Raw genomic sequence first — 24,821 nt, forward strand, 5'->3', positions numbered from 1 at the left:
TTCAGGTTTTCTCAAGAAATAATATGAACATTCAATTTTTGTGTTCTGTTCGGACTGAAATTTTTCATGGGGAAAGTGTTTTTACTCCCCCGTGGTATATGCTTGTATCAATAAAAGTTCAGTTTCTGTTTAAGGCCAAATTTAGCAGACTAAACAGGAGCTATCACCATTGACTGGGTTATTCATTAACTGAGGTTACCCTGGATTTGTTCTCACATATAGAAGCAAAATTTAGTGCTCCAGTGATAAATCTGCTGCCTTTCTATTTGAGGTCTAATTCCAACCAATTCCATGCCAGTACACTGAGGAGTAGACCAGACAAGCAGAAGCAGCAGCTTTGAGCTCAGCTGCCTGGGGCAATAAACCAGAAGCACAAACTCTCTCATCCCTTAACCATGTTCTAAGCCAGCCAGTTTTCCTCTCGCAGTGCTTTCACATTCATGCATCTTTACATTTTTTGAAGACAACATCGAATAATATTCAAAATCTCTTCATTTCCTCTAGATGTTTAAGAAAAAACAGACTTTCCTGTTATTTCTGCAGTGGGTTATGTAATTAATGTGTTTCAGCTACAGCACAAAGTAGACACTTGTAAAAAATGGAAAATGTACACAGAATAGGCACACAAAAAGTTGCCCCCGAGCGCTGTATACCGGTTTATAACTGAGAGACCTAATCTTTGTTTGCATGCATGCATGCACATGCACACACACAGTGTTTCTATTTAGGACCGCTTCTCCTGATGTTTATCTCTCTGGGATTATAAGAAGATCTCAGGGTAAGAGAAAATCTCATGTTTAGTTTTGTTGACTCCATTAGCTCCATGAAGGTATTGAAATTCCTTGTTACAATTTAATTAAAAACTCCTTCAGGAAATGGCTTTACGTTTGTCTGTATATTTGTTTATCCGTATCTGTTATGACCTTTCCATTATACATTTCAATGAATTATCACATTGGAAATGTACAGACATTTACTTCTGAATTACTTTTTAGGGAGTGGCAGGGGTCGGATGAGGATGCTCAAAGCTAGGACGCTGACTACTGCCCTGGGAAATCTTGTGACGTTTGCTATTTGCTATGTCATTCCTTTATGTTCAAATAAACCAAACCTCGGGCTAGGATGAGGGTTCGGGGGTCTGAACAACCATGCTCAGGACAAGACTCGGACGGTTTCTCAGGGAGATTGGGTTGGGAATCCTGGGCGTGCCCTGAGACCACAGCCCGGAGACAAGGACTAGATTCCTAGTTTTGCTTCTGTTTTGTTCCATACTGGGGTTTGTTCCTCTAGAAAATAATATAAATAGCAGCAACTTGTTTATCTGGCTATACGGTCAACAGACTTTACTAAGAGTCGTTTGTAAATTATTTTGAGGTTCTGTGATGAAAGTTGCTATACCAAATAGTTTATTTTAACCTGATTTGTGCATATGCTAATGTAGTCATGCTCACATACATACAGGTTCACAGGATCAGAGTTGCTTCTCTTAAGCTGTCCACAAATACTTTCCATGACAATGCCATAGAATCGAGGAACTGGATATTCTGGAGTTAGAACTGGAGCCATCAGTCATAGTAAGTATATAATAGAGCTATAAAAATATGCATTGACACCAAGTGTGATCAAATGAATATAAACAATACACTCCCGAGTAGTATATTTACATCTGCATTTGCATATACCACTTACGTCAAATAGATTCCATTGGCATGCCTAGATTTAGTTTCCATATTATACTTTGTATTTGATCATTAGGTAACACCAGACAACATTCTTATTGAAGAGCGTAAATATTGTACAGGATAAATGACAAGAATACTGTACTCCGTCAATTCTGGTTTTATTCACAGCAGTGAAACTGCATTATCATTGCAACGAACGAATTCCATTTTGTTATGGAGTGCAGTATGCCTATAACAGAGAGTAATACAAATTAATTAAAATATATTGATTATATAGAAAATCAAGTGCAAACTATTTAAAACATCTTAAGAGATTTGATGTAGTAAAATTTTACAGATACAATTGCACAGCTGGCAAACCGAAGTCAGAAGAAAACAATATCACCCCACTCTAGATGCACAGGGAACCTGGCTCCTAACCTTGGCTTTTAAACTTGAAGCTTGACAAACAATATTTCTGCTGTGATCTGGACAGGTGGCAGTCCCATCACAGAGCAGTCGCCAGCATTACCACTCTCCTCATTTAGACTTTACATCAAGTCTGTGTGAGCTCTGGCTTGAAATCAGATTCTTCATGTCTATAAGCAGAGACAAAGGCTAACGCTTATTTATTAACACTAGTTCTAAAGAAGCAAAGGTATTACATAAAGGACCGCTGTTCATTTAGATTACACAATATTTTTAAGGGACATGTGATACATCGGAGGACTATTTATATGTACATTTGAAAGTAACCGTTGATTACCTAAAATAATTCTTGTCCTAGACACCTCGACACTGCTAAGGTCCAGAGAAACAATTCTACAACAGCATAAAATAAAACTCTCTTGTTTGTGGGTACACAAAAGGATTAAAGAGTATAATTTTACTCTCTTAGACCAAATGAAGTCCTAAATTGGAAAAGCAGCTCCATCCAAGGTCGCCTCTGTTGTTTCCAAAAATATCTTGAAACAAACGCAAGAGGGGCACTTTGTTGGGTGTTATCTAGACATATATAGTTTCAATCAAATTCTTCAAGAAGTGTCAGAATAAAAGTCGAACATTTGTTTGACACTGCCAAGTCACTAGCAAGTGAATCCCTTCAAAGGTTGAAAATAACTTTGATAACAGAATTAAGAATTATGGGATGTTTTCTTTACACTTAAAGAAAAAGCCACTTTAATTTGGGATGGAGTTGTAAACACTCCTTAGACATTTCATAATAGGATTGTATAATTCTTTCCGCTACACGGGGCGAAGTGTTACAAGGTTGTGTTAATGATCCCAGGAAAATATTTATAGTGCTTTTTCCAGTATATGAGTTCTCTCTTTCCCTCTCGTCGTATTTTACGATCAACCTTCACTTCATTCAATTACATCAACAAGCAGAAAAGAACCTTCGGTGTATATAGATTTTGAAGTGACGCATTTCACATGCAAACAGTTGGAGTACAGTGTAGTAAATAAAAAATGCAAAAGGAATAGCAGGCACGACAGTGACAACCCACTATGAAGCGTGCCACACTCCACCTCTTTGTTAGAAGAATTTCTAATAATTGTTTTCTAGTTATTAGCTGTGGGAGATACTTTCCTAAGGAGGCTTAATTTCGAGATGATGTTGTCATTGCCCATGAAACAATAAATGCCCAATTTTCATTACTGTCCTCTGAACATTAACTACATCTCTCACTGTTTCCTGGCTCACTCATGCAGATACCTGAGCAATCTAATCAGCCTGCGTAAAATGAAAATGAAGTAGAGAAATCCTTTATGGCAAAAGATGGACATGAATGTAAAATATTAGTGGAACAGGTTGTCTGTGGGTGACTTTCAATGTTCTGGTACAGTTCTGTTTTCTTTTTAATATGCTATAAAAACATGGCAAGCTTTAGAGCACGGAATAAGAGAGATGGGTACAATGTTTTATAAATACTTAAAAACCCTCAAAGTTTTGGAATGCTACAGTCCACAGAATGCTGTTTTAGACCACTGCATCATTTAAATAGCCGTTGATAAGCAAAATGCATAATTTTCACGTGATTTTTAATTTTTAAATTTTCAATTTTTAGAATCCCAAATTAATCAGCCCTTTTTCCCTTTGGTAATTCTTCACTAATGGCTCAAGATTTCTGTGATAACTGCAAAGAAATGCCTAAACACTAGTTTACTCGCCAGAAAATGCTGCAATAGTGTAAACCAAGTAAAATGCTGGATTATTCATATTTTATAACCTTAGAGTTTCAACTGCTATTTAAAAAACAGTAATCCAGTAAAAAAAAAAGCATTAAACCCCCACAAATTTTAATTGCAGAATATCTTAAGATTTTTGTGGGTTTTTTTTTCAGTATGAACCAGTTGTAAAATTTGTAAAGAAGTTGTGAGATTAATTCCTTCATTATTTCCCTTACATGGTTATTACTTGTATGTGATGTATGCCTTTATGGTTTCGTTGTTGTTGCTCCCTAAGTGCCAGGCATATTTCCTATTCCATTCCAGGGAAAAGAAGTAGGGAGAGAGAAAGGAATTTATCTTTGAAAACTGGTAAGATCCCATTTTCCATACTCCTATCAACTGCATTTTTTCTGGTATGAGCAAAATGTGCAGGATTTGGCTTTATCCTATTTCAAGAGTAGACCTAATTAAGTGCTTATTGTGTAAATGAGTGGTTTTAAAACCTGAGCAGTTGCAGTAAGGTTTAGAAGCTTAAAAATGACATATTGTTCTGTAATGACAGACTGAACTGAAACAATATAATAGACATTGGCTCGCGTACATCCATTTGCAGGAAAAGAATTCGAGCTCTTGGCGTTCAGCAAATGCTGGTTGTGTGTACCCGAATTTGCACAAACATACTTTTTTCAAAACTATGAGGAATGGAAATGCAAAGGTAAAAATACACTTATTTTTTTAATAATAAATCTAAACAATGCCTTTAAATACAAGGTAATGCATAAAGTTGTATTTTAATGACAAACACTATAAATACTCCAGCACTAGGTTTGTGCAAGACAGCCTCTTATAGATGTCGAATAAAAATCAAACCATATTGCTGAGGACTTGCGTATTTTGATTGCTTGTACTGAGAAAAACTTCCACAAACATTTAATTTTTGTTATAAATTAGACTGTGTCTAATGGAACATTGATGTGTGTTGGGTCAAAGTCGTTATTTTAGATAATTACAGTTCTTTTTTACTCTCTGTGTCTTATAAATCTGATGCTGGCCCTTTAATTCCTGCTTGTTCTGTCAGGAGGAAGAATACAGAGCTAAATCCAGCAGACCTTATTTTGGCAAAACTCCCACTGAAGTCAGTGAGGGTTTTGTGAAAGTAAGGACTGCATGATTTGTCTCACAGTTTCTGCTGATTATTTGGAATACGTTTGGTCCCCCCCTCAAACAGCAGAGCTCCTCATCGAGTTTGACATCACCACGGCACAGTGGCTCACAGCGTTTTTTTGTCTGTAAACAGGAATCATGAAAATCAGTGTAATGCAATTGTGAAAAATACCCTTTTTACCCAGTGACCTTGGAATAAAACGGATTGCCTTGGGAGTTTGGAGACTGCTACTGTGGAACTAATGCTACAGAAACAGAGACACTGAGAATTTGGAGAACCCATTTTAAATTCATGCTGAGAATTTAGAGGACTCTTTAAAACAAGCTGGAAATAGGTCAAATTCTGATTGTTAAAAAACAACTACCCAATTGGGTGTTGCCCGGACAGGTGGTACGTTGTGATAAAATTGTTGATATGTGTAATACTTCCTCACTGGAACACTGGCATGTCCATGAAAATTTCAATTCTGTTTCCGTTACAGATTGCAGTAGAGAAAGGCAGCGGAAGAGTTAACAGCGTTCCTTCAGCAGGAAACCTACTGCTACAAATGATAACACAGGGCACACGTTCAGACCGAGTTCTCTATTTTTTTCACTTAAGTCTGAGCAAATACAGGGCCAACGAGAGAAACCAGATCTGCAAGCCCCAGCGCTCTCCTCGTCCACAGATGAGACGACGGAGTCACAGCTTCCCACACTCCACTGTGTCAATGTGTCATGACCTTTCTCCCAAAGGGACACCTTTCGGGTGACGGCACTTCAGTCTCTGTGGTCTTTCAGTCATACATCTGTCTGCCTTCATGTGGAAGCTGGCTCCAGGCTCGCCAAACACTGCCAGAGTGGTGATTTAGGAATTGGACTGATACTGCCAAATCGCTCTGCATAGATCACTTGCTGAGGGCAGCCACGAGGTAGTCAGCAGAGAGCTTTCGGTCGCTGTTCATCTGGGCCAGAGATGAACTAGGGATCTAAGGAGAAGCAGCTCTGTACTTCATTTCCAGTTCCTGAACCAGCAAGTCACTTGGCGAACAGATTTTATATTGCTTATTGGGGACTGTACTATCCATGCTTATTAATCAGAACATCCTCCTTGTGAGGACATTTTCTAGGCACTGAACTGTTGCTAAATACTTGTGCTGTATTGTGTTTTATAACAGTGAGCAGCAGCATACTGTAGGAAAGTCTTATCAAGAAAGCTCTGGAAATCAGCATATTTAAACACAATAAATACAGTAGCAGGACCTAACTTATGATTGTGGGCAACTATATCCATATGGCTTCATTAGTAGTAATATCCACGTGAGTAAAGATATACAAATAAGTATTCCTAGATGTGGGTTACTTAAGGAAGTCTACGAACATTTCTTTTATCTATTCTAGTTCAAATGGAAGTAAAATGGTACCACTAATAGAAACAAAATAATCTGATGTCCAGATGGTAAAATGGCTGGTCATGTAACTCGGTAGATGTACTGTTTTCTCATGCCTATTTCTGATGCCGCCAACTATTTCATCCCTTAGGTCCGCGTGGAACTTGCCTGTAGCTCCAAGGACAGCTGAAGTCAACGTGACTAAATAACGCAAAACTGCAGAATACTATAGTAGTTTTATAGCTGGAATGCTTCCTCATCCAGTTCTGGGTAAAGATAAGGAGAAGCCCTTTGAAACAAAGTAAGCTGCTGCTCATGAGTGACTGCTCGGATCAGTGTTCCAACTGGAAGAAATCTGGTAAGTGCTGAGGCCCCAAATTTAAATACACACATTTTTTATTTCTTTGGACTTCACAAGGAAAAGGCAGGTATTTTTCCATATGGTATGTTTAATCTTATTAGTTAACCAGCTAGGCTGTTAATAATAACAAAGTAAAAAAATCAGAAGTAAGCTTTTTGTTGCAAGTTAGGAAGTAAAGCTATAACTGTGAAATTCAGTCAAAGATTTCTGAACGCTCCTGTCAAATCATGAACTAGGTGGAAAAGCCAGTGAACAGAATCCATTAAAGTTGCATTTATTAAATGTCCACTTATATAAAAAGCTAAAAATAGTGTTTGAGTTTTTCCAATTTTCTTTTCATAACAGTTGTTATGATTTTCTGCTTCAACTCAGAAAGTCATTTTGCTGCTGCTGTAGTGTATAAACTGTGTGCCCTTTCTTGGTGCAGTACAAATGACAGAACGCTAATCAGATCAGAACAACAATCACGTCATCTTTGAGTAACTAGCAATAAACTGTTTTTGCAAGGAAGAAAGAAGAACTATTTTTAGGGTAACTCTGAACAGAAAAACAGAAAATGATTATACTCAATCTTACTCTACATCATTGCTATGAATTTCAAAAGCATTGCTTTTTCCTGGGCAGCAGGCTAATCCGTGTAATACCTCTTTGCTCAAATGGTCTAGTCAAATAGCGATTTTAGGGTTTTGTTAAAAGTTTTGACTTGAAGGATATAAAATCCCCTTTCTCCCTGCCCTGTCTGGTGACTCTGACCCATAGACTGATTCATAAGTAACCTAAATGCCCATTTTTGGTGATTATCCTATGTTTTCAGCGTGTCTTGCATCTAGTTGTCTGTGCTATTTTACTATCGCTGGCAAGTATTCAGCAAACCCCTCCTTTAGGAGGCCAGGTATGTGACTACCGTAACTTTCTTCAGATCGACAGGCCCTACAGAGCAATGCAGGTGAAGTATGGTAATAATGGTACAGGGCTAGCAGGGAGAAAATGTATAGGTGTCTCTGGAGATGGCTGTGCCCACACTATATAGTCTGCATACGCCCTCTTCCTGAGCTTCTCCCTTCCCAATCGAGAGGGTCTCCCTTCAGTGCCTTACTAAAGCCCGTTCTCCTGCCATGTAATCAACTCATGGAAGCAGTGGGTGGTGGCAATGCTGCACATTCTCCCCACCCCGGCCACTCCACCTGTGCCACTGCCCTACACAACAGCCTTCCTTCCACACGCACTGAAAATGCGCGTAGGGGAAAATGTGCTGCTTCTCCTTGGCCTGGGAAAGATTAACGCGCAGCTGTTGAGAAAGACTATCTTCAGCTATTCAGCAGTGTGGGAGGGCTTACATGAGGATGTCCTGGGAATCTATGGATCTGAGACCCGCTCCTTACACATGAACTGCAGTTTTCAACCCTGTGGCGGGCATCTGAAATAAATTTCATTAAATGACCCATTCAAACCTCTTTTGCCTGTGGCCCAGCAAGCTACTTGTCACTAACAATTTACCTTCTTTCACCTAGGAAATGTTAAAAAAATGAATACCAGGCAGTCAAAATGTAGTTGTCAGATTTTATTTTAGTTCTGTTAACAAATATATTCAATGCAAAGGCAAACTAGGAACTATATAATTACCATACTCTCTCTTAGAAAACAGCAGAAGATCTCATAGTTAGGTACCAGAGAAAGCGAAATTATTTTTTATGTCCTGAAAAGACATTTTACTTCAGGCAGGAAAAATTAAAAAACCCACAACCCTATCTAGATATTTAATAAGCCAAGAGACTAAAGAAGAATCGCAGGGGTTCTGGTCCCGCAGACTTACCTCTCTGCTTCTGACCTTTGTGGCTAAGAGGCGCTCATCTGAAATGAGGAAGCCTGAGGGCCAGTTTCAAGCCTCACCTACATTCCTCTTACCCTGGGTCAGTTGTGGGTCTCGTGATGCAATTTTAAGGGCAGTGACGGTTGCCTGTGGCTCACAGGTCAAAGCCAGCGTTTGGCTGGCAGCCTTGCCTATCTACCTGTTTTGCATACCCTAACATATGCAAGAGCCACTGTGCCGTATTTACATCCATCAATAACCCTCCATCCCTGGGATGACCCTCTTTGGGTAGTGTAATCACTTTGGAACCACGCTGCACAGACAAAACAGCACAAAATGTCCTCAATGGAGAAAGCCTTTAGTTGACCACCGTTTACACTGTCACATGGGCAACTCAGAAAAAATAGAAGAAAAAATACGTCTGTTAAAAACAACAACAAAAGATAATGGAAAAAGCTCGGAATCCAAGTAATTGTTCTCAGAACCTACTCCTGACGCTGTAGCAACAAACTGACTCCTGGAAGCACAATCAGCTGAATTCAGCCGTGCAAGGAAAGTATGACTAGGAGTGTGCAGGCAAGGTCTGTGCAGCTCAGAGCGAAAACGGCTCCATTCTTGCCAGTCACACTAGATGAATAAAGACAATAGGGAAGGAGAGGGCCAAGCCAGGAGGGCCACAATTATACAATTTCAAAAAATGTAACCTTAGTGATACAGAATAAGGAGCAGAGCAATTACGTAAGTTTTCTGTGACCCTGGAGAAGGATTTCTTTTCCTTTGATCTCTCTGCAGATGCATGCCATTCCCAGCCTCATAAAACAAAGATTTACGATGAGGTTCACCCTAGTGCAGCTCTCATAACAGATCTTCCTAACCATGCTATGTTGTCACTTAAACAATGGAGGAAAAGCTCCGTAGAGTGGTTAGTTGCTCTATTTGGTTTTGGTGGATAAACAAAGAATGTACAACAAATTTATGTCAAAATGATGAAAACAACAATATTTAGTAAAAGGTTACCTTTAGGAAGCCAACACACTGTCTTCTTACATTATGTTGGTATCAAGAAGGAAGAATTCATAATACAAGCCTATCTTTACCTCCTTCCTGAATGACTTGACCAATGGCTGTTTGATTTTGTTGTTTCAGAAAACATTCTCTCTTACATTCCATTAACCGCTCAAAATCCTGCCACATTTTAATTTGCTTCATATTTGGCCCGTGACTTTCCCGTACAACTTTCTGCTTCTCTCGTAATTTCTGTTAAAAATACAAAAATATTAGATTTTTGGAACAGTTCTACACCACAAAAATTGCTTGCATAGGCAGCTTGGAATGACAAAGATTTTTATATGCTACTGAAATATTATTTTGTTCAAGTTGACAACACTCCTTGCGAGTGATAAATGCATTAACGCCTGGGACTCAGATTTCTGCTTTGTACGGATTGACACTTATTTCAATGTTTTAAAACCGCCTAAGTAATAGTCTTATCTATTTGAGAAGTTATGCTAAAATTCTGAGTTCATTTCCATACAGAGCTCTTGCAGTATCAAGTTGCAAGCTGCAATGGATTCGTATCACGGTATTATAAACATGAAATTAATGTTTTACAATGAAACCCGCTACTGATTATTAATAGGGGCAGCCCAAACCTGTAGAAATCGCTCACAGACTCGCTCATAAAAAGGAAACTAATAAAAGAAAGATGTTTAGTGTGAATCAGTGAGCCTAGCCTCGTCCATGCTGATCTGAGCTTCATACAAGATTAAAAATGGACAACTGCTTTTGTTTAACACTGCTGCGCTGATGATCCCCTGGCCTTTAATAACAGTGATAAGGCTGACAGGCTCAAAATTTATTGTCTTCAACGGGTTGCTTTATATACAACATAAAATTTGAGCTGGCACAGTTTGTTATGCCCATGTTTCAGTTTCTTATCCAAATGGTTTTCAGGGAATGTGCTGTCACGCTAAGCTGTTTGACTATCTTTTACAAGCGGCTCATGCTATACTCTGCAGGAAATCAAGCCCTGAAGAGCGAGCGTGATCTCTTTTCAGGGTATTAGTTACCAATGCCAGCAGTAATGGAATTTTCTTTGCAGGCTGCAATATGCTTTTTATAAAAGACTGACCACAGCCTTTGGTAATAAGCCCCACAAAAATAGGAACTGTACAATGTTTTTACAAGGTAAAAACCTCATTCTTACCTTCCCAAGGTTTTCTTGTTCAAGGATCATTCGTGTATACTGTTCTCTAAAGGAAATATAAAATAATTTTATTATGATTTTATTTGGTTCTATGTAATAGGACAGAATAAAGATGCAAGCATGGAAAATTATGAAAGTATTGGGAGGTTCATAAATGAGATCGAAGGGGAAGCGTGAAGAAACCTTTTTGACATTGGACAACATATCCCTTGACATCAAGGATCAGATCTCCGATTCTCCCAGTTGTGCAGTTGGGAAAAGTGATATTGGGTAAGATCTCTTACATTTTTGAAGCAGGCATGATTACCGCTCCTTCCAGCTTGAAGACAACAGCAAGATCATTAGGTAAGATATGCTTGATCCCTTTTTAATAATGCATTTATCCCGGTGACATTCTGAGGTTAGCCAGTGGCCTCATTTGTACAAGCGCCAGAGTTTACAAATCCACAGCCCTTAACTGCTGTGAATGTAGCGTTAGAATGAGTGGGAAAATACAGGAATGAAGGGGAATAGTATTTCACCCCAGGTTTGACAAATCCAATGACTGCAATGGAACTGCTGTGTGTTCCTCACTTTCAGAAAACAGCCGTCACATTTAGGTGCCTAAATATAGGCTTAGAAGCGTTAACTGTTGACATTCGTTATTAAAAATCTTGGCTGTACACCTTTGTCTGTAACATGTGGCTGGATCACCTTCTGACATATGCAAACTTGATACGTGAAACCTGACAATATAATACGCAAACCATAACAGCACGATTCAGATACATTACTATGTACTTATTTTAAAATATATTGAAATGTGACAATAAAAAAACTCTTCACTGATTCACCGGAAAAAAAAAAATCAGTTATTATATTTTGTGTGTAACAGGTACGCTTAGAGGTTGGGGCTTGCTAGCGGAATACAAGATAACCCAGCTCATCTAAAGAACTTTCCAAATTGCTCAGGGTAGAAGACCTTTGCATAGAGAAATCCTAATTTCCAGAAAGAAATATCAGCCTTCATGATACCAGGGCGTGAAGGTTTGCTAGAGCGCGGTGAGCAGCCGCGTAGAACCAAGGCATTGCATTTCTTATATTCCTTCCATTTCTACTAAGGACTCCAGGCTTTTGACTGGAGCACTTGGGGCCCCTGGCCACCTGGGCCTGCCTGCCATCCTCCCTGCAGAATGGACGCGCGAGGAATGAAACTGGATCGTTTTATGATCTCTCGCTCTTGGACAATTCTAGCCAGAACAAATGAGAGCCGTCTTGAGGCTGCTCCAAGTGCTGTGCTGCACAGCTGATCCCTAGCAATCCTCACCAAATCAAAGAGACGGAAAGCCACACTGAATCTTCTTGATTCCAGTTTCCACTTGGAAATAATTCCACTGGCACACAGCATATGTTCACACACATTTGGCCTCAAGAACGTACTTTTTGGGTTTTTTTAAATAGCATTTTCAAAGTAATCGTCAGAAGATTAGATGGCTTTCCTAGTAAGTTTTTCTTTACTATTTATAATGATGACTGGAAAGAATGCAACTGAACCTCATTAAAAAACCCACAACTTTCTATTTTTAGAGAAGAAAATTAACTTTTCACATTCCTAAGAAGTGACTCCACGGAACAGAGAGTTTATATTCAATAAAGAGGGTCGGAATTGAGACATTTTTTGTTCAATACGTTGTTAGGAAAGTGCTGTTCTATTTATGGTTCATTTTAACTCCGTTTACATTCCAGTGCCTGCTGAAAAATACATTCACATTCTAAAAGGATGTCTAGAAAAAAATTTTGTCGTCTCATTTTATATCTTGCGAAGATCTCTATATTGTACTTTGTGTAATTCATTTAAACGCGACGGGTCTGCGACCTCTTACAGAAGGTCAAAAATGTGTATAGTCACTGCGAGAGGGATAATTTCCCTAGCTTCTGTGCCCACAGTTAGCAAGTGAAACAGGGACAGCAGAGAGAGTGGTAATGCTCCGTTCACATTCTCCTCACCATACCTGGAATTACACAGTTGGACTCACGCTTAATTCCAGCATTTGGCTTTGATGGCTTGTCTGTGTGAATACTCACATTGTGGACGTTCATTTCGCAAGTATTTCAGCTGGAGCACTTTTTGCTTAGCATTTGTGAATAAACTCAGACCCTCCCCTTCCCTGCGAGGCCATAAAAGGACAGCGCCTGCTGTTTGACCTGCATTTCCTCTCAGCTGCTTGGCTGAGCTGTCTTGCCTTTCATACTAATGAATATTCACACCATCACTAAGATTTTTCTCACAGTCACTTCTCTTTTCATCCTTCTGCTTAATTTTGCTGTTTCATCATCTTTCATTAGACAAATCTTGTATTTCCTACAGCCTTCCATTATTTTGTGAGATGCAATAAGAGGCTTCTTAGCCTCCACTCACATTCTATCTCCTCGTCCTTTTCTTCTCCCACCCTAACATTAGTAGTTTTGTCTCTTTTCTTACTTTTATTTTTCCTACATTGTTTGCTACACGGTGTTTAAACATTTTCCTGCCTCAGATCCTTGCAGAAGGTCTCTGTGATGGCTATTAATCTAGCCCTTCATTTCCTAGTGACCTCTGCCTCATGTTCTAGATCCGCAGGAGATGCAGCTCCACTGATACCAGTGCAACATGCATCGGGACAACTTCTGGTTCATGAAGGATCTGATAGAGGAAGAAGATCTCATCTCTGTGTCTCCTGAGGGACACCCTGGAGTTTTCTCACTCAGTTTGACACGTCGCTATCCCTGTCAATGGCCCCATTCCAGAGCCCATAAAATCTTTGTGGTCAACCACTGCCTTTTTTCACTCCACAATGAGTGAAGAAATTGCCTCTGGTGATACCGAATGACATTTGATTACGTATACTACCAACTAACGGTGCTTCCCTCGTTGCCACCACTACAACAGAATGGTCCAGAAATTATTCTGAAAGGTAAAAAGTCCTAAGAGGACAGATATCTTGGGAAATGAATTTATTCTTCCATCTCCTTTGAGAAGTGACGGACAACCACCGTTTCTCTTTTCCTGTTATGATGTCAGCACGTTGGATCGTCTGAAGCTTTCAAAAGGAATGTAGAATGATTATTAATTATCTAATTAAGCAGTTCCATCTTTACTTTGCCACTCAGCCATGTTTTTAAACTGTTTTGTGAATGGGACAATTCTGTGAAGCATTCTGGCACATGTACAGCAGACTGTACATGAACCACAGCTCTGACATGACAGATTACACAGATCTCAAGCAACAATCTGTCCTGTCTCTGAAATACAAATGCAGAAATCTAAGAAAAAGCCTCACATCAAGGAACTACGTTGCTGTGGCTTTTTAAAGCCTAAGCAATAAAGCAAACTGTAGGAAAGCTGATTGATGCAGACTGTGAGATGGAGAGGTACAAGGCAGAGCTGATGCCCCCTCTGCTCTGAACTAAAAATTTAATACTCTGTGGAGATTGCTTGGTACAGTAATGACTACACCTTTAAGGAGACCCAATCCTCCTTTCAAAACATCAGAGTGTTTTTCACTCATTCCATTCCTTAAAAAATTAAACAAAAAGACCCTTGATCAAACCCAGCAAACATGAATTTTAAAACTACTGTTTTGATAAATACTTTCATGACTGAGAAATACTGTGGTGTGAAAGCCAAAGACCACTTTGTAAAACTAGTGACAACAATCTAAGCTTGTTTATTTTGTTGACAGCTAGGATCTAGGATCTAGGAAATTTTGGGGGGGACAAAGACAAAACTAGCTGGAAAACGGAATTCCTATTTCATGCAAAACTCAGGAATTTTGAAAAAGTAATTATGAAGAATAAAAAACAGAATAAAATTTTGACACTTTTACCAAATGAAAATTATAAATGTTTTGGTTTGGATTTTCCTCATGTTTAATTTTGATGGGGCTGAACCAGCTTGTTGACTGTATTGCCTGAATTTTGTTTCAACTTTTATATTGTATTAAAAGATTGAACATGTACAAAATTTTAAACTGGATATTTTTACAAAATATTTGGTATGCAGTAAAGTGCAAAAAAAAAAAATCTATATGACATGGTAACGTTTAGACTTCTTAGCACAGATAATTAATCCAAAACATCTCATTCTCAGAAAACATTTCAGTCTTTGGCAGGACTGCATCATTTAAGATGGAAAACTACATTAAAAAAATCATCAGCTCAATTCATAACCTTTTCTGCTTCTCTCCCTACCGGGCAAAGGCAAGGCGTCCTGAAAAAACTCACAGGATGAAGCAACTGTCTTTTCATTGGAGTGAATTAAATTGAGCGTAAAGATGAAGGTTAATGTGATGGTGCAGAACAGTATTCATTCTACCTCCAGTAAGAACTGCAAATAGGAGCAAAACAAAATCCATTTAGGATGAGTATATGCAGTCCTCCATTCCTGTACCAGTGATGGTGACAGCTATGATACCTGAAAGAAGAGCAGAAGATCTGCAAGAAATGGCCAGAATCTGAGGGCAGCATGTGGTTGCTCTCTGAGAGGTGGTAGACCACCTACTCCTGCACGCTGGAGTCTCAGGGGGAAACTTGGCAGAGGCGTTATGTCTGGTAGAGCCACACTTCCTGCAGGACCTAGCTGAAGCGCGGCTTCTCTGAGCTTCTGCCAACAGGGGCTGCAAGTTAAAACCGCTATCTGGGGCCTATAATCTCCAGCAGGAAGGGAAAATCTTTTGGTATGTCTGAGAGAACTCGTAGGTTTACAGCAGTATATACTGGAATTTGAGATGCTTATTTTTAGATTATTATAGTGTTTCTAAATTTATCAGGTGAACTCCTCCAGTTCAAATGCCAGTGAGAAAATTCCTAACTTCAGCCTCAATTTATGAATATCCTCAAGTTAACACAAAGGAAACACATTAATATACTTACCGAATTGCCTTTCGTCTCTCCTGTGGGTCTGGGGAGACGTATGCCTTCACTTCTTCTTTAGCACGCTGCAGCTGTATTTCTAGATTCTATAAAGAAATACATAATTTAAAAAAAAAAACATATAATAATTCCTATTTCATTTCACAATGAACAATTTGGTCCATCTTGTGATCTTACCCTTTTCATGCAGTTAATATACCGGTAGTTGCTTTCTTCCTGAACACACTCCTCAAGAAGTCCTTTCACTTCCTGTAGTACAAGAGTAAGATTTTAAAGGACATTGTAACTGAAAGTCCGCAGGAGGTGCCCTGTGTTGCTATATAAACCATGAGAGTCCGTAATAAAAACAGGCATAATACTGAATTGACAATTTCTTAAATGTTTATAAAAGAGACTTCTGTAAAGCTCAAATTATAAAGTGAAAGACAATTGATTTTTTTAGATTTGCAGTTTCAGTCACCGTCAGAGATGCTAAGTGATTGTTAATAGGTGTTTATTAATATGACTGACTTCTAACAGACACTTCACAAGTGCTGCCAAGACTCTTCTCCTAAGCACATCGTAAGTGCTAAATACAGTTGTGAATAAGCATTTCCTGGAACACATCTGCAAAATGTGTTAGAAGCTACAGACATGTTAATAGTATGTAAATTAGCAATCGATAATTAATGTTGAGGAGTATGGAGATAGTGGGTTAGTCCCGTCTCTAAATGGTCCATACCAAAAAACCCTAATAATCCAAATGGAATTCATGTACTCCAGCTCACACAGCAGTTGTCAACTCCAAAGCCCTGTCACCACGTGATTTTCAGACCATCAGCTGGAAAACGGAATTCTACTGTTCAACTGTAAGAGTTTGCTGACAGTCATGTCCAGCTTAATCAGTGGATGCGATTGTCATCATGTGTTAGCAAATGACTCAGATTTGTCTGCCAAGAAAAAAAGCCTTGATTGCTATTGTAAAACAGTTCTTACAGAAGGTCTACTTCATAGTAGGTTCATCTGTGGATTCTTTTATTTTGCTTGGATTAAGCCATATAAACGTACTTTTAGTGCAGGAAAAGAATTATCTATATATCCACCCACACTTTAAATGTATGCCTTTTTTATTTTATATATATTTTTTAAATATATATATTTATTTAATTTTTTTTATATATCCCTTTATATCCCTTATGTGGGCAAGCCCTTGAAAAGTCAAGCCCAGACCAAATTCCCAGGAGGTGACCTAGTGAGATAAAGCAGATTCATATAAACTTGTTAATATTGGTGTGTCTGTCCCCACCTTAAAGGATTGTGGTGGTTTAGGCACCTCCATTCCTAAAAGTGCTATAGTTCGAGCAATGTATAAACTACATACACGCAAGCTCTTAGATATACCTATATGGTTGTATTTTTAAAAAACTGTTGTATGCAAGAATGCAAGACAGTCACTTTAATGAAGTATCTTTGCCATCAATTTCAGTACATTAATTATCCATTGGATTGGTTCCTAATTTAATGAACCTGCAAAATCCATATAAAGATTTGGCTTGATAAATTAATCCTTATTTTATGGTCAAATTCTTTCCTAACAGACACTATCTAGGTCAGCAGGATTTCTGGCAGATGCATCTTCTTTTACAGCATTCTTGCTAATCAAAGCTGGACTTTGGTGGATGGACTGATGTACCACGAGTTCATGTGTTGCTATTCAGAACAGGAGATGTGTGCGACTGTAGCTAGTCCACAGCAGCTTCAGGCATGATTTGCATAGTTGTGGATCACCATTGACTCATTTCCACCTGAAATGGATTTGTACTTTCCATATCCAGAGGGAAGGCAGGGAGAATATTGTACCATAGTGAAGAACATGTTGCACAGCATTTATTAATATGCATGAACAAGCCACCATCTTACCTGTTCCAGTGTAGAGCGATTGCTCTCTAACCCCGCCGCACAACTGTCGTATTGGATTTTTTTTTCATCACATTCTTGAGTTAATTCCTTATGTGAAAAGGGCAAAAGGGTACATAAATGAAATCTTCAACTGACTGACATGTGACATTCAGGCAGACTGTGTTCTTGTCGGTCTCACACATCAACCTCAGCTATTGGCACACTCACAGACACTTACATAAACCTAGCAGGCACGTGGGTATTATTACACACGGGGAAGCCACTAGCCTCCGCTCGCATACTGGAGGATCAGCTGTATACACCACAACACAGCATGCAAATTTCCTCTTTACAGCCGCATCCACAGCTTTAATGCAGCAGGTTAACAGGGCAGCGTTTGCAAGAAGAAAGGAAAAATAATTATAAAAATAGAGATTAAGCAAGGATTGATATACTTGCTACCTATGAAAAGCCAGCTTTCTAGTTGTACACAACAAACCCCTTAGCTGGATTTCATTTGCTGACACTTTGACTAGAACCATTAAAAGTAAGTTTTCTGGAAATTCGGTTGATAGGTAAATGGATAGCTCTATTTACTTCTATGGCAATGAGCCATCTTAAAGCAGCTGTGGACCTGAATGACTTTTTTTTTTCAGCTCTCTCTAAAATTCTGAAAACAAATGGATAAATTTGTCATTCCTACAGGCTAATATAGGACTTAGATCAATGTATTCAACTACTTGGATGAGACATTTGCAATCCATTGAAAAAGGTCAGCGTTAGTTGAGGTCATTAGCGCTGAGATGCAGAAAAAGCTTTGAAACCAATTTCAAAACTAACTTTCCTATGGTTTTGAACCATGATTTTTAAAATTTTCCCCTGGTGTAGTGATTTTTTTTAATTGCTATAAAGGGCAAAATTTTCAGCCTGGTTTTGTGCCTGCACTGTCAGCTTTTATGAATTCCAGTCTTTAACATGTTGCCTGTTGCAAATCACTGTTGACCCATTCTGCTATTTCCAGCTTTCCTTCAGAGTTGATTATGTCCTTGTACAGCACTACAGAGATCCATAAATGAGACTTATTTGTGATTCTGACTTTATTTACACAGAACGAGAGAAGCGTTTCTACTAACTTGGCACTTCTGACGCAACTGTCTCAGTTCTTTGATAACAGGAGCTAGGCTGGCCTTCTTCTCTGCCACCATGGTATTCAGTTTTTTTACCTGATGGAGGTACAAAATAGCATACATTAACAATATGATACTAAGAGTACTTTTATAGAATTAGCAATGTGAAAATGAAGATAAGAAAATCAAAATACGGAGAGAAAAAATGCGTGATGAAGACTGAACTAGATATAATATAAGTTCAGGCCTAATTAACAAAGGGAAAGAGCCCATCTTGCAGTGGGGTCATTAGCACAAATGAGACAAATTCTGCTCCCTTTGTTTCAACTGAGAACATCACAGAGAAGTCCAGAAGACAGCCTATGTGCCAGACACCTAAAGAGCTTAAGGAGCAGGGGAAAATGAGGGAGTTGCATAGCGGTGGACTGAGAGAAAGGAAGAAACCCTTATGAAAACAAACAAACCAACCAACCTGCCTGCATAGGTTAAATAAAGTTTGAAAACGCTAAAATGGAGTCGCTTTAAAATATTTATACTGAAAATTCAAATTTGATCCAGCTTTCTATTTGAGAGTTACTTTAATTATACCACTTTATTTTAAAAGTGCCCTAATGATTTCAAAGAATGCTATTTTGCTTTTTGCTCTTTTATAATATTTTCAAATTAGAAATTCAAGTTCTGTCTTGCTTCTATGGCTATGTGGGAAGTTAAATTAAAACACGACAGATCTAAGGGCAATTGAAAATTAGGCTATAGAGAACAAGACAAGATATTTAGCTCTTTAAGCATATTAAGTATTTTTTTAACAAATGCTTAACTCCAGTGATTTAGAAACATTTTAGAAAAATATTGTGTCGAAGATTCAAACCATTCATCTCTTTCAAATAATGTGCAAATATGAAACCACTTCTGAAATCACAAAGAAGTCAAAACCCAAAGACAATAAGACTTGATATCACTAATGTTTCTGAAGGGGAGGAAAGTAGGATTACTTTTTTGTTTTATAATTCTGAATTTCTTCTTCATACATTAAAAGAAATGCACATTTTGGTAAGCTTTTTCAATTACCTTTGTAGAGGCATACTGTTTGAAAATATATTTTTTTATATATATAACCATAGATTAAATGAAAATTACCCCCCCCCCAAAAAAATTAAACTTGGTTTTATATGCTAAGGAACCAGATATTGAAATTGAGGAAATACAATAGTTTAAGACAAAAATCACCATTTCAGACATGTTATCTAGTGTCCGGCCTTTCATTTCATCCATTTCACTCTTTACTGCAGATACTCTTTCCAGCTCCTCCTGGGTGTAACTGTATCCAGAAATACCTTTCTTGTCTTCAATAGCTTGCTGTAGACCCCAAAAAAAATGCTGAATGTGAGTCCATTAATCGAGTAACATAGCAAGTTCCTTCATAGAGCCAAAATATTGTAAGAAAGTGGAAACGGTAAGTACTGTAATCGATTTATTTTAAAAGTGATTAACAGTCTAGCTGCCACAACAACTAACTTTTTGTCTAGTGCCTGTATAGTAGGATAATAACAACTTTCTGTGAATACACTATTTGGTCATCCAGTGCCCAACGAAATTAACAGAAAGTTTCACAAAGTAAAGTGGGCTTTAGGTCAGGCTCTGAAGAATTTCAGCGTGTAAAATCCAGATGCTTAATCTGAAGATGTAGCTAATTATTTTTTAAACAACCGTCAAGCAAGACTAAGTAAGTATTGTATTCATTATAGTAATACTAATACCATCTTACCAAATTCTAGCATTACATTACATAAAATTTACACTTAATTATATGTTGATGCAATGGTCTTTAGCAATGCTTGCTCATTAAGTATGTAAGGAGGGTATTTTTTGTAATCTGAAAGCTAAGTGTTGATTTACGCATCCACAATTCGTTAAAAAGCAAAACATTCCTTCTTAAAAGTGCCATGTGTCTATGAACTCCAAGTCCGTTATCCTCAAAAACCTTTTACAACCGTACGTTTAAGAAAAGATGTGTCTCGACTAATAGCTACTGCTACCATGATGGGAGCAGTCTGCAGACTTTAATAGCAGCATGTTGCTTGACAGTGCATTATGCCCAGGGCTAGGAAAGGTACGTTTGATTCTATGGGGAAAAAGTGTGCACTAGTCATCTGGTGGTAAGAACTTTATGAAGTCATAGCTCTGTAGTTTTACTACACGGTAGTTTAGAAAAGGTCAGACCTGAATGAGAATATACTGTTGACCACGTGTAGCCACTTCACAGAAAAACTTCTAGTGCTCTGTCTCTGCTGTGATTTTCCTGTGGGATGACTAGTGTATGTTAGTTATCCTGCTGTAAATAAACACTTCATAAGTGAAACGACACATCCACACACCTTCCTTCTAGCCGAGTAGCAATCACGAGAAAAAGCTCTGATCCTACTGCTTAGGTGCTTCTTTCTACCCAGGTAGCAGTTCTGGTTTTATTTTTAATTAAACAATGAATGCCCCGTTGAAATAGTAGGACACCATCCACTGCATCTTTGTGAGTATCTTTCCAAAGTCTATCCCGTGTATTTTCACACTTTGAATTTTCTTTTAATAAGGCAAATACTTTTATGTTTATATAACAAAACAGATATAAGTAAAAACAAAATATTCTGATAACAAAAATACTGGTATTAGAAGAAAATACTACAGCAGTAGATTTTTGTGAACTAAAAAGGGAATCTCTGCATTTGGGATGCGTGTATATTCTTTGAACGCTTACAGTTATACATAGCAGAAATCCTTCTCCTGCTGTTCTGGCTTAGAAAAAGCATTCATCCGGTTTTAAATTTTTCACTTACCATGAAATGCATTTTCTTCTAAATATTCTGGGGTTAGAATGTTTCCTTCCTGCTCGCTCTTTTTTAAAATACCATTCCTCTATATTTTGTAGCAGTAACTTGAAGCCTACTTGCTGTTGATAACTTTCAAAGCCCTTACTATGTATGTGGATACCAAGAACTAATTTAAGAATCCAGCCTAGCTCTGACTGGAGTTAATGAAGATTTACCATTGACTTTAAAAAGCAGGGTCAAGCCCCTCAGTCTAAAAAGAAATTGCAGAACAGTCATGACTGCCTGCACGAAACAGTTGCTGAACATAAAGTACAGCAGCTTAGCATAGCCAACAGACAAAAATAATCTTTATACCCTAATGACAGCAGGAGAGCTGAGGATGATATACATTAAAAACTAACAAACCAACATCCATCTTATTATATAGCCGTTATCAGGGAAGCAAGGGCGATGGACTGTGGTAGCAGTAAATGCTTGCATTACCAACTGCTGCTGAATAGCCTCGTGGCGCTGTTTTAGAAGTTCTTCTGTCCTCTGGAGGACACCATACTCAGCTGTAATTTCTGCTATTTCCAGTCGCTTCTTTTTATAAAACGTGTTTTTGCTCCGGAGCTTATTAACATAGTGTTTAAACTGGAATGAGAGAGAATAGAAATATCATTTAACTTAAAGCAAAAAAAGGGCCTTATCACAGACTGTTGCTATATAAAATGTAATTATCCTATTTGGACTGCATATTGAAGATTAAGCGTTTAGAACAGAGGACTGTAATTCAGGATTCCCAGGGTCTATTTATTTTCAGCTCTGCATTTGTTCATTGAGCGAGATCAAGAAAACCAGCTCTATTGCTTTCTGTTCCAGCTCACTCATTTGTAATAGTGAGATCATTTGGTTCTGCTCACCACCATTTGACAGTTGGAAAAGTAATTACTCTTTGCAAAATGTTGTGAGAATCATGGATAATAAAAAAGTTAATGTAATAGTAATTTGCACTTGTAACAGAGCACCACATCAGCCGTGTGTCGCCCCAGAGAGCTCTGCAGACCAAGAAACATGATAAGAAAGTGCAGAAAAATTGGAAGAGAAGAGGGCATGGGAAAAGACTACTTCTTTTTTAAATGTTGGTTCTCAGTAGTTAAAATTTGTTGTTCTCTTTCCTTGACTCTTGCAGACCTAAATGATATCACTGGCTAAGTTTTTAAAAACCGAAAAATAAAAGCAGAGTCCTTGCATAGAAGCAGAGAAATGCAATATATATTTCACTCAAAATCTAAAGTAATGAAGAATTTATATTTTTATTAAAGACTAAGCAAAATATTACATATCCTTACAGATCAACAGCCTTAGCTAATTTACATCTGAATCCGTGTGTGCTCAATTTGTAACACATATGAAATACAGGTGTTGAAACAAACATGTAATATTTTTCTTTGCCTTAATGTTTTCCATCTGTCAAACAGGCTTAGCTCTTACTCTTATGTTTTACGTGAGAGCTGTGAGGCAAATGCCAGTCACAGCTCAAAAATGCATTCAGATCCAGAGATGGAAAGCAAATAAAATTTATTAGAGTAAATGATGTAAGAACAGGATTCAGAATGTTCCTTGACGAGGAGGGGTTCAGCGTGTGCAGAGCGAGCATAAAACAGGCAGCCCCAAGGAGAAAATAGGAGTCCCACTACCACTGATACAAGTTTAAAACTCGAACATAAAAGAACTTAGATTTTGACATTCACATTAATTTTTCTTTTTGCAAAATGATGCCTCTCCCTTCTAAAGAATAAATCCCAAACCCCAATGTGACCACAGCCTCAGAACCCCCAGAGTAACTGTATGTTCTATAAAAAGTGTCCTGGGCAAAATGCCCAAAATGAAATCAACCCTGTTCATCTGCCATCCTGTGCAATATCTAGGCCAAAGCTGCTTCTCTCTTGCTATGCTCCAGAACTATTTTTAAAGCCAAAAGCTATAAACGTTTTTGGTGAAAGAACAAACCCACAAATTACTCAATGTGCTCTATGCAGATTGGACTGTGTGGCTTTGGAATACCATTTTACATTGTGCGTACTACCTAGGACAAGGATAGACAAGGTCACCTAAGCCACAGCACTGCACAGCGGAGGCAGTTCTGTTACAGTCATACTGTCTTTGTTATATTATTGGCACACTTAATATAGTCTTACCAGAATTAATTATTTTTCACAGCAAATTCAAGTCTATCGACTGAGTTAATACAAAAGACTTTTTTTTTTTTATTGCTTAGACAATACCAAGTTTTCTGTGATTTTCAAGAGATTATGAAAGTATAAATGCAATCTCTCCAACTAACTGAGGAAAATTTAAGGGAAGCACAGTCATCTGTCTTGATCGAGTAGTTGCAGAGATATTTCATTTGACCAGTGGAATATAGTAAAGAATGATGTAAAGGATTAAACTTACTTAGTATGTGACCACACACAGCTATCAACTCTGAACGATTTTCTGTCAGTTTATCCCAGGATGAAAAGCAAACTATTATTCTCTTCACTTCTATAGCTACTTTTAAGGTCTTGAAAATAGCTCGAGTGGGAGGTAGAGTATTTGCATATTCAATATTCCAAGCATAATGTATTTTACAATGGAAGTCAAAAGATCTTGTTGATTAAAGAACTGATTCCAGCAATGTTCTATTATTAGTTGATTAAGTTAGGACCGTATAATAAAAATTTCATCCAAAACGAACTACAAGTTGCTCACATTGGCAAGAGAAACCTATTCATTTTAGGAGATGGATGTCCATCTTCCATTGCAATCTCTGGCTTTTTAAAAGAAACTTAACCTTCCACATCGCTTTTGTTGCAGCAAACAAGATCTAAACAATGGTAGCAAAATGGTAATATCTGTAGAAAATCAATCAATAGTTTGGCAGAATTTTCAAAAGACTTCATCTACTCCAAACGCAGCAGAGATTAGCCCCTCAAAATCTCACTAACTGAAGGCTTCTTTAGATCCAGGGCCAAATTCAGAGCTCGAGTTATTAGATTTGACTCCACTTAAATCAGCAGCTTGTAGGGATGTTATGGCAAAATTAGGTTTCTGCAGCCTAAAAGGTAAGAATCATTCCGTAGGTTTCAAAAAATTAAAAATAAGCTGCCTCTACAATACCAGTGCTTTGACTTGTATAAGCATTAATTCTGAAGCTTTATACATCTCATGCTCCCATCTGTATGTAGAGATGAAAAATCAAGCCCTTAAAATGCTATAAAACATGGTATTTTACTGCAGTAAAAGGTCTTTTAAATAATTGGAATAGTTCACAAAAGAATAACATGGCCTAGCCGTATCACTTTAAAGTTAACTAACCAAAAGGAATCCATTTTTGAG

General features: G+C 38.0%; 1 protein-coding gene and 1 long non-coding RNA gene across 3 annotated transcripts in view; one reads left to right on the forward strand and one right to left on the reverse strand.

Annotated features, from left to right (window-relative positions):
- Window positions 1–5,463: 5,463 nt before the first annotated feature.
- LOC143167317 (uncharacterized) lies at window positions 5,464–12,046 on the forward strand. Its single transcript, XR_012996535.1, has 3 exons — window positions 5,464–6,296; window positions 6,519–6,725; window positions 10,845–12,046. It is a non-coding gene; the product is annotated as an uncharacterized LOC143167317 (long non-coding RNA).
- IFT81 (intraflagellar transport 81) overlaps window positions 8,275–24,821 on the reverse strand; it is a 43,625-nt gene continuing 27,078 nt past the window's right edge. For both annotated transcript variants that reach the window (XM_076352615.1, XM_076352614.1), the window contains 8 exons: window positions 21,945–22,094; window positions 19,867–19,995; window positions 18,646–18,735; window positions 17,534–17,620; window positions 15,812–15,883; window positions 15,635–15,720; window positions 10,745–10,790; window positions 8,275–9,795 (listed from right to left, as the gene is read on the reverse strand). In XM_076352615.1, coding sequence (XP_076208730.1) covers window positions 9,613–9,795; window positions 10,745–10,790; window positions 15,635–15,720; window positions 15,812–15,883; window positions 17,534–17,620; window positions 18,646–18,735; window positions 19,867–19,995; window positions 21,945–22,094 — 843 coding nt within the window. In that variant the 3' untranslated portion in view covers window positions 8,275–9,612. The remainder of the gene's footprint in view (window positions 9,796–10,744; window positions 10,791–15,634; window positions 15,721–15,811; window positions 15,884–17,533; window positions 17,621–18,645; window positions 18,736–19,866; window positions 19,996–21,944; window positions 22,095–24,821) is intronic.

The sequence above is a fragment of the Aptenodytes patagonicus genome, chromosome 15 (assembly GCF_965638725.1).
Source record: "Aptenodytes patagonicus chromosome 15, bAptPat1.pri.cur, whole genome shotgun sequence".
Lineage (NCBI taxonomy): Eukaryota > Metazoa > Chordata > Aves > Sphenisciformes > Spheniscidae > Aptenodytes > Aptenodytes patagonicus.